The following is a 20,097-nucleotide window of genomic DNA, read 5'->3' as shown; positions in this document are numbered from 1 at the left end:
ACATTGTTTCTTTTTGATTTTGACTCGAAATCATAATCTTTTTAGTTTTTATATGATGTTGAATTTTATTTAAGCTTTTTATGTACATAAATTTAAAAAATGATGAAAATGTTACACCATAAAAGGCAGTTTTTCTCTTTTTAGAACTGAATCCCAGTTTTTGTATTAAGTTGGTGTCTCCTATAACGCGATTTCCCACAACACGGTATTTTCAAGGAACGTATCTACCGCGTTGTAGGAGGCCTACCTGTACTGGTAATGATTGTGTTCTACCTTTTCACCTTTCAGTTTGTATTCTTGATCTCTGCTTGTAGTAAATATACAGTAGATTTAATATTAAAGTGTTAAGCAAAGATAATTGCTTAGTGGATGGTGAATTTTAAAACAATTGTACTGTACCTCCAGTCTAATTTACATAAATAAAAGTGTGTATTTTTAAAGATATAAAAAACGTTCCAAAGTTTGTTCGCTTTTGCAAATTTTCGTTGTGTTCGATTTTTTCTTTTTTCTTTTTTGGATATTTCCTGAAGAAGGTCGTTTAACACGACCGAAAACGTTCGTACCGAATAAACACGGCTGCATTTTATAAGGTGTCATAGGTGTAGTGTTTTAATACGATATGCAGTCTACGACGAGTTGAAGATATAAACCAATACAGTCAAACCTGTTTTTATGCGGGGGATAGGGACCGCATTAAAAAAAACGCATAAAAGAAAATCTCACGAAACTTCACGAATGGCTGTAAATAATAGTTTTCGCGACACAATTTAAAAATATTTTTTTTATGCGGTCAACAGGGACCGCATAAAAAAAGTCTCACATAGAAAATAACTCAAAACCGTACGAAATAGAATTTATTGACAACAGATGTCAGCACTTGACTGCATCGTCTGGTCTATCGTCTGTTTTACATATTTTTGTCCAGGTGGTGTTTTGTTGACTTAAAAAGTAAATTATTTCATTTTTCGCATATTCATGCAATAATATTACTGTAATAAGTGCATTTATGCTATAATAAGTTTATTTAGCTATAATAAGTCAACGTAAGACATGACGAATCGCACGAGACTAGTCGCCAACTATACCGCACAAATTAAAATTTCGCATTAAAAAAATCGCACAAATAAAAATCGCACATAAAAAGAGCGCATAAAAACAGGTTTGACTGTAATTTCCATTGTTCATTTGCAAATAGTTACGTTGGGTTATTTTGGTGAGCAACACTAACATTTCTTTAAGATGTTACTTTTTGCAATGATTTTTTTTTACATTAGTAACAAATAATCATTACATAATCACCTTCAAGTTCATCCTGACAAATTCTTATTTATTATTTACATACAGAATAACATACCATAATAAGTTCTTTTTAATTTTATAATCGAGCTAGGTTAATAATAATGAGTTGAATGTCGAAATTTGGTACACAGGGTACGTTATGAGAATGCGCACTAAGAAGGGATTTTTGGAAATTCCTCCCCTCCTGCGGGGGAGGGTTATTCTACTTAAATTTTCGGACATTTTGGCAGGAAATCTCGGATGATGATAAAACAAAAAAAAATTAGCAATGAGTTCCGTAACTTTCCCGGCTGTTATGAGCGTTTATTTTAGAAATCACTTCTTAATTATTAATTATAATAAATAAAATTATATGTGGCGCCATCTGTTATGAGATTTTGTTATAAAAACTTTGTATATTTTTAATTACTATAAAATTGCAAAGGACTTAATTTTGAGGGTAGAGATGAGCTTTATAAAGATCTGTAAATGCTAACAAGAAGTAAAATCTTCATTCATTAAGGTCATCCCCCTCACGAGATATAGCATGTAACCACCCTTTACTCTCCTTCCCTGTCGACTTTTCATTACCAAAATTTAATAGCATCAATGTCCCTTATACACAGGCTAACGTGATAAATTTCGTTACTTAGTCTTCACCCCATCCTGAGATATTGAACGAAATAGACGACAACACCCCCTTCACAGGGCCTGATGGCCGAGCGGTCAAGGTGTCAGCCTACCGCTCTGGGGGACCCGGGATCGAATCTGAACGGGTCGAATAATCCCCAGGAATTTTTCGGGGGGTGGTCCGTTCGGTTATGTCGGGCCCCGTCCCTCACCACCCGGTCGCCCCATTGTGGGCCTGGCCGAACCCATAATGGACCTACTAAAAGAGGCCCTCTTAGTGCCCGCAGGGCGGAAAGAGTTTAAAAAAGAAAAAAAACACCCCCATCTCACACACATATCCACAGAATTTTTTGGCAGGTTCAGAGGGTCTCAAAACGTGGAGATTTGTAAAAAAAAACTCGGAGGTTTAACAAATCTTTTTATACCTCCGGGTTTTTGGAATCTGCGTTTTGGAACCTCCTGAACCCAAAAAAAATAAAAAAACTGATATCTTTTGGTTTTCACGTAATATTTCAAGATGGAGTAAAGATAAAGAAACGAAATTTTTCTATGGTAATTTGTATATTATAAGGGATATTGACGCTATAGTTTGGTGGTTAATGATCGAAGGGTATTACGTGTCATATCTCGAATGGGGTCGTACTCGACGATTTTACTCATTATTAGAATTTACAACTTTAAAAAGAAAAACTGTACCCTCAAAATTAAGCCTTTTTTGCCTTTTTATAATGAGCTGCAACTTGAAAAAGTTGTGAGCCTTTTAATTTCTTCTGTTCTGTCTGTCTCCTTCCTTAATCTCGTGAATGATGTTACATAGACAAAAATCGAGATCAGATATGGAAAGCTTAGGGACAAAGACCCGATTAACTGTGTACGAACTTCCCGTCGAGACCGAAAAATCACGTGATTTCAATTAAAAATTTTCTCCAGAACCGGCATGCCGGTCTTCTATGTAACGGAGTTACATAGAAGACCGGCATGACTATTGTTTTTGGGAAAAGTATGATATATGGGGCGAGACACTATTAACTTGAGATGGAGAGCATATATTTTAAATTAAATTAAAAATATGTTGTAAAATTTCAGCCCGGCACTGTAACCATGTCACAGTAATTTTTGCTAGTTAATAATATTAGAGACGTTATTATAAAATAACTTAACAGATGGCGCTAACGTGTTACCTGTTAGTGTTTCGCTCGGTAAGTTAAGCAACTCGTTGCTGGATTTTTGAGTTATATTCGAGTTCCAGTTCATCGTCTCCATTCTTATTCTGGGAATTACCCTAGACTAAAATTCGGTGTTATTTATAAATGACACAAACAATTGTGTAACAGTAAGAATAAACATTAAGTAAAACTAAATATAAAAATTTATTCAAATTCAATAACAATTACATTAAAGATAATTGAGACGATGGTCTTTCGGAGTTTTCAAATACGTCAATCTGAAGAAATTTCGATTAATTTCATCAAACGAAATTCTACTAACTCTGAAATTTGCTAATTGAATTTTATTCTAATTCCATAGATTCTCGGATAAATTACAAGAATTAACACATATTTGTATATAAAATAAGATTATGGGTGCACGGATGTGAATCTCAGCAGTATACTGTATAATACTGATTATCGTATCTACAATATAATGTACATTCTGTGAATAAAATACTAAAACTAAATTTTTCTTTATTTTTTGGAATTTCATGAGCAACGTCGATTAAGGCAGGGTGAGGTACCGTTGGTGAGTAATTTCAAACTAATCTTTCTTCGATTCTGTAAATTAAAAAAAATACACAAGTTAGAATACTGTTAAATTCATTAATTAACAATGCCTTACTGTCCTTATTTCTAATTTTATCTTTAACTGTCTACTTGGACATTGCTTATTAATAGAACGTTACGTAACGTCCTACTAATAAGCAATGTCCAAGTAGGCAGTTACAGTTTTTTTTAAATCTTTTAAATTCAGTTTTAAAATGTAAATATTACTGTACTGTATATTGTGTTGTTATTTACAGTAAAGGAAGATAATTGTGACGCAATTTCAATAAAGTATTTGTTTCTTGGCCTCAACTTAACCTACCACAACGGAGTCTGAGCCCCTCCTCGTTGGTGATTGTTGATGTGCTATTACATCACTCCACCGATTTCCATGGAGATTAAGTATTGTGCGTGGTATTGGTGTTTCATCGATAAACGACTTTTAGAAACCACAGAACATCCTGCATGTGTGGTTGAAAAAGCCGTTATACTAAATCTCCACAGAAACTGGCGGAATGATATAACAGCCACAACGTCGCCACCAACGAGAAGGCGCCTACGGCCTCCATTTAACCAACGAGCTGGAATATACTACATAGTGGTTGTGACCATGGTTACAGCGCTCCTGGTGGTAATGACGGGTACTATCACTTTTACACAACGAGTTGGAAAATTCTAGTTCGTTGCCTTTACACAACACAAGTGCTACGTCCTTTGACTAAAAGAAAAATGGCGGACGTGTATTCAATTTTCCTCAAACACGACGTCGCTTCGGTCACTCTATGTAGTATATTCTACGTTGAATTTAACCTACCACAACGGAGTCTAAGTGTGGTCCAGTTTGTTCTATCACGGTAAACTAATTTTAGTGGTGGAACGAAACTAGTACAATCAATTACTTTCGACATGCGGTTTGATTAGAAGCGTATTTAAACTATAGTCCATCGGCTGTAACTTCGTGCATGCTACATAATGTATCCCTCCGCGTTACCTGTTAGAGAAGCAACGGCAGTGTCCTAATAAAAATGCGAACATCCGTTAATTATTATAAATTTAGTCCAGAAACAATTGTTAGGAAAGAGTAACGATTTTGCGAACCATTTCTTGCTGAACCACGCACGTAGTTACGGCGAACGGGCTATAGATGATGATCAAAACTGCATTTGTTTATTTCAATGTAAATAATAGAAACGACTCTGAATTTATTTCGAAATTGACTATGTATATGTAAATGTAATTAACATATAACGTGACGAATTATATTTTATGAAATTCTAACCAGTTGTGTTATCCTACTAAGGTAAGGTGGCAGCCTGCCGCTGTAGGGATTCGAAATGGAATCCGAACGGGTCGATAAACCTCGGGCATTTTTCGGGTGGTGGTCCGTCCGGATATATTGGCCCCGTCCCCTCATCATTTGAATGTTCCATTGAGGATTGCCGATTACCCGGAAGGGAAGAGCGGAATCCCAGACACGTTCCCACTCCACCATCAGAGCGATATTCTATGGTCAGGGGATCCGGAATAGGATCCGCATCCTCATAATTCATTACGGTAACAATTGTGTATTCGTGTAATAAAACCGAAATTATGTGGATAATGAGCGTGTGAAATACTATTAATTTAAAAATTAAAATCCACGACGTTTTAGTTAAATAGTGGAAAAGTGACGGTTACCCACCTGTACTTTTCTTTCCTTTACAGCTACGTTCATGTATCATCAAACGATCGGGATAGAAGGTTCTGTCACAACGTGGACACGGAACCAATTGCTGCAAGTGACTCTGCCATGCCGCTTCGATCATGGCGTCCATATTCAGCGTTCCGTCTTCTGCGGAATTATCAATCCACGATATTTAGTTGCGGCTTAGTTTGAACGAATTTCTAGCGAACTCGTCACTTACCATTAAGCATGAGAGCCGGTTTTTCGGGTTCCGGTCGCTTCATGTGAGGCGGTAATTTCTCGTTTTCTATCCTCCATTTTTTCAAACACTGTGGCTCGTGTATAGAAATGGATTTCGAACCGAATAGCCGACCGCAAATATAGCACGTGGCCAAAGGTATCTTGCTGACCTCCTTAGAGCTGTCCTGCTATGGAAACAAAATGAAATTAAACGAAGATACTTTTGTAACGAGGAAAGAGTAACGCTCTTACCACTAACTGAATATCCGATTGAGTTATGGGCGATTGCGGTGGCAACTGCGAGTGGTTCGAGTGGGCTTTGTTCATGTTGTTATTGTTGTTCTTATTTCCTGTTTCTTTACAAACTCTCTGGTGAACTAACAGCCGTTCCGGAAAGAATGTTCGTCCGCAATTTGGGCAGGGAACCAAATTGGCCTGGAAACTTTGCCAGGACGCTTCGTTAAACTCGTCTTTTGTCATGGTTACGTTGGTTTCTGGCTTCTGTGGTAAAGGTCTTCGCTGATTGGGAGGAAGAAGTTCGTTTTCGCGCTTCCAGCGCTGGAAATAAATGTTTCGTTTTTAAAAGGAGGTGTCATTTTCATCGATTTTATAACTTCATTCTGAAAATAATACTATTTACAAAAATGTTAGCATAACATTTCTTAAGTACATTGTCTACTTCTAATCGTTTCATCTACCGAACGTAAACAAAGAAAAATCGAATTTAAAAATTCACCAAACAAGGCGGATTCGAGAATGTAAAAATGGACTAAATTTATTTAACAAATGAATCTTAATTAATTAAAGAATTTGTGACTATGTTATAAAATTGTTCACAACAAACAAGATCTTTCAAAAAGAATGCTACCATTTTAAATTATTGCAATTATGTTAATTATTATCCGAGAATGTCGTGATTCGTGCTGATGTTACCTAAGTTATAATAGAGTGAAAGTATGGCCATCGGTCAAAAATAACCTCCCCCCAATATTTTTACATTTTTGAACAGGATCTCGAAACGTCGAGAAATGTAAAAAAAAGTCTGGGGATTTTTTTCTGTATGTATGGATGTTAGTGTATGTGGGGGCACGCTTTGTTCATCCACTTTGAAGCATATTAAGTTACAACTCTTGTTCCTTTTCTCGAAAATTTCTGAAATTTTTCAGGGAGGTTTGCATATTAAGGAGATTAAGGCTATTAAACCTTGGTGATTAAAGGTCGAGGAATGGGGAGTTAGAGGGTGGATCACGTGTCGTATCTCAAGTGAGGATGTGCTTAATGAAGATTTTACTCGTTAATAGAATTTAGTTTTTTGTATAAGTCGTCAGTACCTTCAAAATTAAACCCTTTTACCCTTTTATAATAATTAAAAATATAAAAACATTTTAAATAAAATTTCGTAACAGATGGCGTCGTACACAATTTTTAACTCTTGCCGGGAAAGTTACGCAACTCATTGCTGAAATTTTTAGAAAGCAATCCTTTTCAGCTGAAGGATTCCAATCAATCTCATCTTTACTTTGGCCTGTATTTGCTTTACTAAGAATATAATTAAATTTTAATATTTTCGAGTTTTAAAGTTTTGAGTATCTGAACATAATTATATGAACACTTATACTCATAATTATATATGGGTAAAAATTATTTTAGAGGGACGAATTTTGTACTTCGGCTGCGAGTTTTTGGTTTCGTATGTAATCAGACACACTTAAAAAGCAGTAGTGTAATATTTTTTACTTTCAAAGGAATAAAAAAAGCACTCATTTTAAGACTTTTTAAAAAGTTTAAAACTATAACTTGTATATCATTGAAATCAGAAAAGGAAATGGAAACAAATAATTTTCTGTTTCCTTTCTGAATTATTCATATTAAAATGTAACTGCAATAATACACATTTTTATTCTTATAACTACTGTATTGTACAGCAGTACTAAAAAAGTATTGTTCTTATGATTAAAGTCTCTAAAATATAAAAATAAAAAGCTTAAAAGTGATAACATATAAATCATTTGTAACTTATTTGTAATTTTTAACTCAAAATGGCTGCGGCAGTCCGTATTATCAGAGTTTCCGAGATACCATTGATCCACATTAACTCCAATAATCGGGATTCTACTGTATCTATAGGTGTACAGTACAGTACGTGTATATAATACAGATCGTTATACACATCTTAGATAAAATCTGTAATTTATTACTATATCACATATCCTATTCCAAATTATTTTTTAAGACTGCTTGATATCTACTTTTAGTAATGCACGGTAGAATATATTAATACATTTAATTGAATTTTATCAGAACCTATTTAAAGAACTTGGTATGAAGTATAGTACATTTCTCTACATAACAGTAGTCTATTCTCTAATCCAGTGGTTCTCAATCTTTTTGAAGTCGAGAACACTAAACTTTCACTTTTTCCCCCCCGCGGACCTACAATACATCAGCTTTAAAGCAGGGGTGGCAAACCTTTTTGAAATCAAGCGCACTCGATCTAGATGACGACATTGGCACTTGCTAATTACATTCCCAATACAAAAATTATTTTACATTGTATTTGTTTTTCTTTTGCAACAATTTTCAATTGTATATTTGTTTTTTCTCGGTTCCTCGGACCACGGATTGGGAACCACGGCTTCAAACTACTCTATCTCTTATAAAACGAATATTTCTATCTCAACTTCTAAAGTCATTCTTAGTCTATAGCATTAATATACAGTAAAAGCGATTAAAATCTTCCAATTATATTGAAAGATGTTCATTAATTCTCGTTATTTTATTGTTATATTGTTTTAAACTTTTATTTATTGTTATTTGTGTTTGGGTTATTATGTTGGTTTGGAGGTGAAAATCTTTGTCCTTGGACATTTTCTGCTTGTAATATAATAAGAGATTTTTTATTGCACATCATTATTAATATAAAAAAATTATACCAAAGAAAACATAAGAAGATAATATTCCATAAAATCAAAATGGAAGATCTGGAACTTTAACTTAACATGGCATTGAGTTAAAAGAAAGTTTTGGACTTTTCATTTAGTTTATGTTCGTTTTGTATAAAGAATTCTAAACATCACTAATTATGTAATGATAATAAAATTAATGTTCGGCAAAGTTTATAGTGTTATATTTAACAGTATATTGAAGAAATATGGCAAAGGAAACAGCAAAACTATCGTGATAATTCTACTAGAATTTACATTTGCGTCCGGCCAATAATATTTAATACTCCAAGCTGTAACATCTCATTCGAAATCAAATCGTTCCGACATTTTTATATTCTTGCTGCGATTTATTAAATTTTATGTTTTCACTTTCCTAACACGACCATAATTTTTGTATAATGAAAATAATTTTGTCTTTCGTGACATTATTTCGAAAATAAACTAATATAGATATAAAAGTAAATTATTTACTTATTTATCACGATAGTTAATACTGAATTATTGCGCTTTTAGTAATACACATGAGGTGTTATGGCGTTGCCCGGCACTCTTTAAGTGTCGTTACTGTACCCGGTACTCCAGTTGAAAACCACATTACTACACTATAAGTGTAAAATTGCCTTCTATAAAGAATTATATTCGGCCGAATAATTAATAAAAAGTTTTAGTGGATAGGTTTGTCAGTTTTTGATTTATCTAGATACTTGAACACCGGAGAAAGATAGAAGAAAGATTACTGCCGAATATAATTCTTTACAGAAGAAAGTTTACACTTATAGTTAAATGTAATAACTTTGAACCCGGTCCTCTATATAATTAATATAAAACTACATTAGTTTTAGCATTGTTTTATTAAAAGTTATTTACATCATACACATTTAAGAACTATTAACTAATGTTTCAAAATAATAATATTAATAAACATAAATAAAATAAAAATGGGAGTCTATATTTTTTTTCTATTTTTTTCACAGAATTGCCTATTAGTGAATGTATTTTGTTACGTAATATTTCTATTTAGAGATATACTACGCTTTGCATTTAATATGATTTTTAAGTTATAAACTCGTTCGTAATTATTAACTTACATCGTTTTGGCCAATCAGAAATTAATGTAAAAAATTTCAAAATAAATAGTCACGTTGCCTGATAAAGCCAAGTAATACAGCCGGATAAGCAAGCCAATGGCAATAGTCCGTTACATTTGAAACGGACTGTACTGTACTGTACATCCGGCTGTATTAAAACCATTTTACTAGGAAACGTGCCCAATATATACAACTTTAGTCATATAATAAGACGTGACAAATTTTCATGAAAACAATTTGAAAGTTAAACGCATATAGACATTTATTTTTTTTTTTCTTAATTAATTTTTGGGGATTCTACTCGTACATATTAAAATAAATATATATTTTTCCGGGACTAATTTAACAAAAATTCTATTTTTATCATTAAAACCTAACAATAGTCATTAAGATAAACGATCTTTCATATCGAATACTATTTTAGTAATCACTAGTAATTAGATTTAAAAAAAAAAGATTAAAAATTAAAATAATTTTCTTAATTGTTATGCTGAAATTCCATTCCAATCCGATTGAAATTAAAGTTCATTTTAAGATGAATTTCAATATAATTTGGATAAAATTTGACAGGAAGTCATTAATAACGTGGAAAAAAATATTTTCAATGATATAGTGATTAAAGTGTATAATTTTTATAATATAAGAACGTAAATGAGGATTAAAAAAGTGATCTATTGCCGTGACGGATACAAGGGGATGACTACAGAGGCTTAAGCTTCCCCACTGATATAAAAAAATAATAACATTTATTCTTTAGAACTTCAAAACTTGTTTTCAAAAACATTTACGATGGCAAATATTATTTACCGGACTATCGCGATACAATCGTCGTACAGTGTTAATAAAATATACTTATTAAGTATTCAAAATGTTATGTAAATATTTCATTCAAATATTATTAAATAGTTTTAATTTTTGAGTTATTCCGGGATCCGCCACTGATTTATTGTAGTTATCGCGGGATCAATTTTAGTTTGTAGTGTCAGCAAATGTGTTTTACTACCTGAGAAGTTAGGTTTTAAAAAGAATTTGTAAGGTGTCATTGCATTGTAATTTCTTTCTTTTTTAAAAATTTATACAATAGTAGTTTTATTTAATATTATTGTATAGGTCCGCGGTATAAAAATATGGTTATGCAATATGCATATATTAAAGGAAAGAAACGACAAAATGACAGATATCTATACGAAAATGTAATAGTTGTCTGGTTATAAACAATAATAAGTTATTAAGAATCTCTAAGTTTTGGGGTATTTATATATTTGTAAATAATGTTAAAATAAGTTTTAAATATATACAGTATATAGCTTTTACTTGTACACTGAAGAGGCGCGAGTATTGAATAAAACCTGTGTCCGAAATGCATTTGTACTTCAAGTAAATTGTCCAGTAAGGATTGAGCCTAAATGTAATTGGATAAAAATTTTATTTTCATATGAACTTCAAAGAAGTTACCTAATCCCTCAAAATACAAGGGTATTTTTTCTTCTTATTTCTCCGGATAGTTTTTTTTAATAAAGTGTATCTATTTTCTGCTGAAATATTGTTTATAAAATGATTCCTTCAATATTTTACTCTACAACTTCCATATAATACCATCTGAAACATTTTCTGGATATTTTTAATTTTATAGAAGTAAAAAAGAGTTACGTTAAAAAACATGTTTTAAATCACCAAGAAAGAAGACCAATTAGAGAAATAACGGAAATAAATAGCTACAAATATAAATATTTGAAATACAAATTATTCCTAGAAAAGATACTTGGTACAATATAATTAATACATTCAATAATACTGTAAAAGCATTTTAACGCCAAATAACACAAATAATTTATTATTTTGCATTTAAATCTATATAAAACAGCTTTATATTAATAGAAAGCCCTTTAAAAAGCCCCAAAGCTGAAAGTCCACATGAATCAAAACAGAGTGATTGCAGTAATAATGTACAGGATATCATCAATCAAATAATGTAATCTGTGATGAATTCACATAAACTTTTTCAATAATGAGGATCATCTTTTGTCCAATTCCTGCAATTGAGGATATTAATATTATATTGAAAATGGAAATGGTTTTTATTTATCTACGAAAAGATTTTCTCTTAAATTCATTTAGAAACTGTAACTTTTATTTCAGAACTAGTTGTTGTATTAGGATCGCAATAAAACAAGATATTCCCTCGGATTTTTTGGGAAAAGTTTCGATTTTTACGAATATAACAACCTCTTGTAAATAATCCTGTAAAGTATACAGACGAAAAATCAGAGTTGTAAATTAAGGTAAAATACAATAAATATAATTCAAAATTAGCTCTGTATTCATAATTTAAACATTCATCTTTGAAAACAGATTTATAATGTAATAATTAGTAGTAGTACAATTTTTAGAAAACGTACGAATGAGATAAATATATGCAAATGGAGACACGACCGTCAATCAGATAGTCAAATGTGATTGCAACAAGTTATTTTGCGTGACTAACGATCGTACGCTGTTCTATTTGCTTTCTATTCCACTGCATTTAGCCGACTGCATATAGCCAACTGCATATCCCCCACTTCTATGATCAAGAAAAACCTTCCGTCATATATACATAATCTATAAAAAGAAATTTGGGGATTTTTAAAAACTGTTACAATGTCATAAATAAGAAAATAGCAAACTAATAATTTTTTTTTTAAATCGAAATTACTCGTATTATTTTATTCTAGAGATTTCTATAATAATATAAGATTCATTAAATTGTATTGATGACCTATATATAATTTGTAAGCTATTCAGAAATTTGGGAAAAATTTACACGTCAATTTTTGAAAATTTTTATGATAAAAATAGGAATAAAACAACAATTTACTCTCTATATTGTTGATTGACTACATTGTATATTAAATGATAATTTTCATATATTCAGATCGTAATGTTTATGTAAGTTTATGTATTTAGAAAATTTATAAGTATTGTAAATAATGTATGTAAATATTATGATAAATATACGACAAATATTTATCATGAAATCTGTTTTATCATCTATTTCTAAATAATGAAAGCAAAGTATGGTATTTTAAAATTATTTTTACTATACTATTAATGAAAATTGTATTGAATTATATTTTCATATAATTCTATTTATATTCAAATTACATATATTTTTTTAATAACATTTTCATTCAAGTTTTTCAACCCTGCAATTTCAATACTGTTTTTATATATACTTTTGTATATTAAAAGAGAAATAAGGATAATTTTATAAAAAAATGCGCTAATTACATATCAATTTAAGAAGGAATAGAACAAGGTCAAACTATATCGATTGCCAATATCATACTTTACTAGAATCGATATGGATGGAGTGCCTAATTATATACAGTACCTTATAAGATAGAATGTTATATATTTCGTAATAAATGTGTGCATCGATAAAATTTTCTATATAAATGTATATGCTTTATAAGATAGAGGAGTAGAGGGACGATACAGGGATTACCAAAATTTAGATCTTTTACGTAAAAATATGAAATAAAAAGTCTATTTTTATTTCTTTTATTGACTTTATTCGTATATTTTTATGGCTTTCAGGAGTGAGTCCCGTAGCCTATATGTGAATGCTCTCATCTGTTAGGCGTTGTATATCGTGAGAAGTTATATATTTATAACACCAAATATACAGAAAATTGGTGTAAATACTTTAAAATCGATAAGCATCAAGTGAAAAGTTCGGATATAATTACATTTTCCGCTTCACTCTAATATAGACTATAATTTATTTTACGATTAAAAAAAAAATCGATATTTTCTCACGGATCAATCTAGATTTAGCTGATCGATAGTGGTGACGACATTCCCTATACCATTTTATAGAAGATTAATTTCCGATTGGTTTCCGTAAGCTTCTTAAAAGCAGAACGGACTTTACATTCGTCGGATGTTTACAATACATAACCTAGCAACTATGTGTTTACTTTAAAAGGCAAAATGCTTGCGAAGTTTTGTTACCTTGGATGCGGAACCAAAACAAAAACGAAAGGATTGTTGACGAATAATTGAATTTAAAAGCGAAAAAATATATTAAAAATTCATTCTCTTGTTATTATTAAATGAAAATGTTTCCAAGTGTTACAAAATATTCATTTAATTAAACGAGTAAAATCAAAAAATCTAGGCCTATCGAATTTCTAAGTCTAGAACTCGATAGGCCTAAATATACCTTTGTATTCTCTTCTTTTAATGCTTAAAATAGACTAAAATTGGAATTTTTATCGCTTATTCATTCGTTAAATTTCCATTACCGAGCAATAAATTGAATTTTCTGTACCAAAAAAAAAAAAAAAACAGCAGACAACCGAGTCATAAATGAAATGATCGAATATTGTATCGAACATTTCTATTGGTTAAATTTAAAAAATAAATAAATACCGCACTAATATATTAATATTGTTTTATTGGCCAAAAATACAATTTATTATTACTTTAATTAAAAATTTAAACGTTTTTCGAATAATTTTTCATTTTATTAAAATTATCCTGTTGACGGTTCTGAATTTAAATTTAGTTACTACCGTAATTTAAACTTCAAGGTATTTAAAAATTAATTTCTACTGAACATTTTATTTTATTAATTAAAATAAGAACTTTTTTTTAGCAATTTAAAGAATTTATATTAATAATAATTAAAAAAGGTTTAAAATCAACGTTAATAATAATTCGATGACGCGCGTGCGTATTAAGAAAATTTAGCAGACGATAACGAATATAAAATTTAAAACGCTAAATATATATTTGTCGGTTATAAAAAATTACTTCCAATTTGAATATTTGTAACATTAATAAATATAATTTTCCAACAACTTCTTTGTATTTTAAATATAATTGTAGGAAAAAATTGAGATGACGTCATTAGGCGGTGGCTGGATGCTATCCAAGGTCAGGGTTACTATACAATTGTCATTTAAATCAAAATTTTTATTAAATTTTACGGTTTTATCGACATAATTTTGAACAAAATGACACGTTGGTGGTAAATCCTACAATATTTTAATTAATTAATTCTATTTTATTCAAGAAAAAAAAAAAACAGTTTTGAAAGTTCAGATATGGTCAGCCATTTTGACCTTGAACTGATTTTTAATTCTTAAAAATAAAGAAAAAAAAATTAAAATAATAAATTAAAATTAATAATAGTCCAAATTATAAATTATCGTTCCATTTAATATTTTTAATTTTAAATATTACTATATTTACATAAAATTATTATACATTAATGGCAGGATACATAAAAATTTATTACTTTAAATGTTTAATGGATGGACCTAAAGAGAAGTGGAATTAAATTTAAATAATTTCAACTTCTCTAAAATATATTTTCTTATTTACTGTTTAATTCGAATTCAATCCCATGATGATCATCATTTTAATTAACATTGTATTTGTTTTTTTAATTACAGATTGTACTGTGAAAATCGATTGTACCGTAGTCTGTGTGATTTCTATCGAGTGTCAGACTATTAACAACAACTGTTTTTGTAGAGGAAGGTCGATGTTACTATAGCAACAATATCATCGCATTTTCTTTTTATTCATTCAATCAAGTAACTTTCAAAAATTTTTCACAAATTATTTATCATATATGTCTAAACAATACATAATAACCAATATAAAATCTGTTAAAATATAAAAATAGTAATTACATTTATTTAAAAACAATAAAATGACAATTCTCTTATCAATTTATATGCATACACTTGTAAAGGTTACACTACTATGTTATAATATTAATGGAGCGATTATGCTGTTTTAATTATGAGAATGAACTATATTAATTATAAGTTAGACACGAAGAAGTTAAAAATTAATTCATAATTAAAACAATTCGAGCTCGCACTAAGAACAAAAATTTTAATACATATAATTAAAAATTATCCGAGTAAAATCTAGAAACTGTCGTTAAATTATTTAAAATGTAATGTTAAAATGAATTTTAAAGCAAGTTATAAAATCGTTTTTTGTCGTCTATATTTAGCAGAATTTTAATAATAATATCGTAAAATTAAATTTTTAATTATTGTTATGTTATAATAAGTAAGAATTTGTAACAAATCCATAACTTACCTCCAAACAGTGAGGTTCGTGCAGAGGTAGAGATTTACTACCGAAAGGCCTTCCGCAGATATAGCATATTAGTGCCCTAGGGCCTTTGGAACCTCCAGAATCTTCCACAGTCACTGCAGTGTCCTGGGATTTCTTTTTAGTTTTAGTTTTGTTGTTAGATTCTTTGTCACTGACATATCCATCTTCCGTACTCCTAGTCATGACGTTTACTCTGGTACCGTTGATATTAGGAACGTGACTGTGCAATCTTTCGGGTGCCACACTGCGATTACAACTGTTACAAGGTGGAGGTATAGGTTTGGAGTCGACTTTGGTATTGGCTGGTTTTTTAACAGCAAATTTTCGTTCTCTGTAGTATTTCCTCTTTGGTTTAGGCTGAGTATTTTCCTGATTTTTCTTTTAGTCTTTTCTACGTCATCTACATCTCCTATAACAGGATGACTGATGTTGGGTGTTGGCTTTTTTAACGTTTTCGTTTGCGGTCGTTCAATTTTCTCTGATTCTTCCGTGATTTCTGGTGTGGAGCGTTCCAAAGTACGAGTGTTCGGTCTGCTGCCTTTACATGTATCTGAATGATCGGCTTGACGGATGGCCGGTATGGTCACGTCACACTTATCGCACGTCCAAGTTTCGATATTTGTTTCACCTGTTTCCAACTGTCGTTTTAGACATTTTGGTTCGTGCAAGTTTATGGAGTTAGAACCAAATTCTCGTCCGCAGACATGACAGGTTACGAAACCCCTAGGTCCCATTGCAGTATGTCATCTCCGAATTAACATTTTCGGATGCCTTTTGACGTTCTTTAATCTGTAAAATAAATTTATAAAATATACTTTGTTAGTTTAGGTCTAAGTATTTTACTAAACAAGACATCGAACGTTTTTCGTATAGGATAGATTTTTTTTCCAAAAATTCAAATTACGAAATTCAAATTACGGAATTCGATTTGCATTGGAAACTTTTAGAGTGTAATATAAATATGTAACAGTTCTCGATGTAAACCTAAATAGAATTACCGACAAAATTTAATATTAATATAAGAATCTTTAACTATTAATATATGTATAAAATTTATTTGAAAAACTATGTCAAATATTTTTAGCAGACTGTCATTACTGTTCCACATCGGTGAATCCGAAGTTCTGAAAATTGATTTTCAATTAGTAGAGAAAGAAAAAAAACTTTAAATAGTTAACATAAATAGGAATTTTTTAATAAACGCCTTTTCTTTATTTCATCTATTTTGTTAAAGATTCACATGTACTGTACATTTGAGTTTGTCTTTTTTATAAGCGTGTTTTTATAAATTGATGTTTCACATTTTCACAATTCTCCATTTTTTCGAAACACATTATTTAATATATCTCAAATAAACCGTTACCACAAAATAATAGATAACATAATACAATCACTTTTTGAATGTGTAATGAATGTATGATTATCATAATTTCAAATAAATAAAAGTTTTCTTTTAAAATGAAATTTCCCTTCTAGATGATGTAACTAAATATTTAAGTTAATCGCTGTTTTACAGGGAAAAATATTTTGAACAAAAACGCACGTCTCTATTATTATTTATATTTTATTTCATGTAAACTTTTACTTAAGTTGTATTACATAACTTGCATAATCCTGTGGAAGTAAATAAACGTGCGTTCCTAACTTAGATGACTTGTAATTTATTAGACATTAAATAAAATTGGGGATAAAATTCACATCAATTCATTTATTCAAATTCATTCATATAAATGAATACATTCTATCTAAATTTATACTAAGTTTTACTTGAATGATAGAGGTTTACTTTTTGTATGAATTATAATTTTAATTCTATATAAATAGATTTTAGCAGTTCTATAATATATGTTCAATAGTACAGTGTATGTGAATTGTTATATTGAAACAACCTAGACCTATTTCAATAAATTTTAAATTGACATGTCTTCTTTGCCATTTCTTACGTTGTTTTATAAAAGTATTTAAGTAATTTTTTTCCATTTTTGCTTTCTTTTAAATTTTACATAATGATTTATTATTTATTAAAAAGTTTAAGCATAAAGTTTAAAAACTTTAAATTGTTTATCTGTTTTTTCAAAATTTTAAATAACTTTTCTCTATTAATATAATTCTAAGGTAAGTTAAAATAAGATGACAAACTATTTTTTCTTTTGTAGAATATTATTTTTGAATAGATTATAAAATGTTAATAACGATGACAATAAACAAAAAGCTATTTAAACATTTTTTAAATTATTGAAAAAAATTACATTTTATTTTATAAAAATAACGAATAATGATGATGATGATAATTTCTAAATTCAGTATTTTTATTGTATAGGCCTAATAAAATTTAAAAAACAGCGATCAATTTTAAACGCTATAAATTTCTATTTTTGAATTTGTGGATTGATAGATAAGCTATAATATATAAATACAAATATATTAATTCTGAAGTATAAACTAAATAATAATTAATTAAATGTACTGTACAAGAGAATATCTTCTTTTAAGCTCGAATGATAGAAGAATCAAAGTTCAATTATTATTTAAAGGAGATGAATTTGGATCTAAAACGAAGAAATTAAGAGGACAGTCAAATCATCACGATCATTTACCGCTGCGCATACCTTAACTTTTAAACTAAAGTAATGGAAATAATCAGGTAAGCCATAAGTTAATAAATGGTATTATAATATTTATCGCGATATATTTAACTATAAAATATAAAGGAAAATTAAATTATTCAAAATATCCATTATTATTTCATAATATAATATTGTATATAGTCCACAAAGACCTACTTTTTACAAGAATAATGTAGATCATATTGAACTATCGATTATACCCGAGTCTTACATATAAATTACATCATTTATATTACACAGGATGCTTTAAAAACAGGAATAAATATGATTATTTAATTTTTAAATGTTCTTAGAAAATTTACAAATGTCTATACTAACTTATACTTTAATAACTTAGTTTTAAAGCGTTTATTCTTCTGTTATGCGTATAGCCCGTTATAAAATTATCATACTTACAGTATATATATAAAACAACTATATACTATATATTAATTTCTCATAATACTCATGTTATTTAATCATATTAACTGTTAAATCTTCATAAATTATTGTCAGATCGATAAAAAGAGAAAATATTCATTTAATAATTTATGAAACGAATTGCATATGAATGTTGATGTCAGAATAATATTGTACGTTACATATAAAAACACAATCTGCCTACTAAATTTAGTTGATTTCCCGGATTGCAGATTGAATTATTAATTCTAAATCTATTTTAATGAATTCTGAAAGGTTAAATAAAAGTAAAGTATTCTGAATTTTAATAGACAAATGTTTCATTCCCATACTTTTATAATCCCTTTTAAAATTTCGCTAAAATCAATTAATTCCAAGAAAATAACTTTGTATAACAATATAATTTCAAATTTCTTAAATGCTGTCAGTAAATATTGTTAATATATGTAAAGATTCATTTTAAAAAATTAAGTTGTTAAATATTGCTTGTTAGCATTAATTTGGAAAAACATGCAATAAGTACTGTGTAATTATTTTAATTAAAAGTTGTTATTTTATGAAAATTAATTATTAATATACTAATAAATTTACAACGTTATGTGTATAAACCATGTATAATATTTATATAGATATATATTATAAATTATATATAAAAGTTATACTTAGGATAACATTTATATGTATAAACCCTTACACATGTATAATTTATAAAAATATATATTTATACTTTAAAATGTATTAAGAACTTACAATAAATATTTCGTACTCTTTATTGTTATTAACAAGCCAAATAAAAAGCGACAAGTAATTTTTGAACGAATTTTACGTAAATATCAAATTTAATAAATGAAAAATTCGATTTAAAAAGCTTTAAAATAATAATATTAACCAAATAAGATTTCAAGATGAGAATTTTTCCTTTTTATAACTTAAATTTCGGGACAAGTTATAAGAAGAAAAAGTTTTACTTAAAAAAACAAAATTCGTAACTTTTCCGAACACAAGAACTTTGATAAACGTGTTACGACTAACATAAAAACCTAGATTTAAGAATATAGAAAATCTTACTTCAAGAATAAGTATTTTCAATCATAATTTTCTTGATTGATGAGAAATGATGCGGAACAGCTCCTCACTAACTTTTCTAACAGATCGTTTCACAGTGCCATCTACATAGACTATGTCGTAGCAAACCTTGACCTATAAAATTACGTTATCGATCAAATACCGAATCACTATAATAAAATACTGGCTAATATCGTAAAATACGCTCTTAACTTAGAAGAAAGAATTAAAAAAAAAACTTTTTAAATTTTACTTAAATAATGCGCCTCTATAAAA

The 20,097-nt window shown here is 29.3% G+C and overlaps 2 protein-coding genes across 2 annotated transcripts in view; one reads left to right on the top strand and one right to left on the bottom strand.

Moving 5' to 3' along the window:
• Window positions 1-3,259: 3,259 nt before the first annotated feature.
• On the bottom strand, window positions 3,260-19,950 carry LOC136979221 (zinc finger protein 474-like). The gene is given in 7 exon segments (XM_067275164.1): window positions 3,260-3,680; window positions 5,350-5,499; window positions 5,573-5,759; window positions 5,824-6,129; window positions 15,713-16,009; window positions 16,012-16,519; window positions 19,825-19,950. Coding segments are annotated over 6 exon segments (1,410 nt in total). The 5' UTR covers window positions 16,465-16,519; window positions 19,825-19,950; the 3' UTR covers window positions 3,260-3,663.
• The window catches only part of LOC136979220 (cilia- and flagella-associated protein 161-like), a 42,895-nt gene continuing 41,081 nt past the window's right edge, over window positions 18,284-20,097 (top strand). Inside the window, exon 1 of the mRNA XM_067275163.1 lies at window positions 18,284-18,374. Within this exon, the coding sequence (XP_067131264.1) occupies window positions 18,361-18,374 (14 nt within the window). The 5' untranslated portion in view covers window positions 18,284-18,360. The remainder of the gene's footprint in view (window positions 18,375-20,097) is intronic.

Source organism: Centruroides vittatus, unplaced genomic scaffold (assembly GCF_030686945.1).
Source record: "Centruroides vittatus isolate TY-2023 unplaced genomic scaffold, ASM3068694v2 contig_596, whole genome shotgun sequence".
Classification (NCBI taxonomy): domain Eukaryota; kingdom Metazoa; phylum Arthropoda; class Arachnida; order Scorpiones; family Buthidae; genus Centruroides; species Centruroides vittatus.
This window is presented reverse-complemented; position numbering and strand designations above follow the sequence as displayed.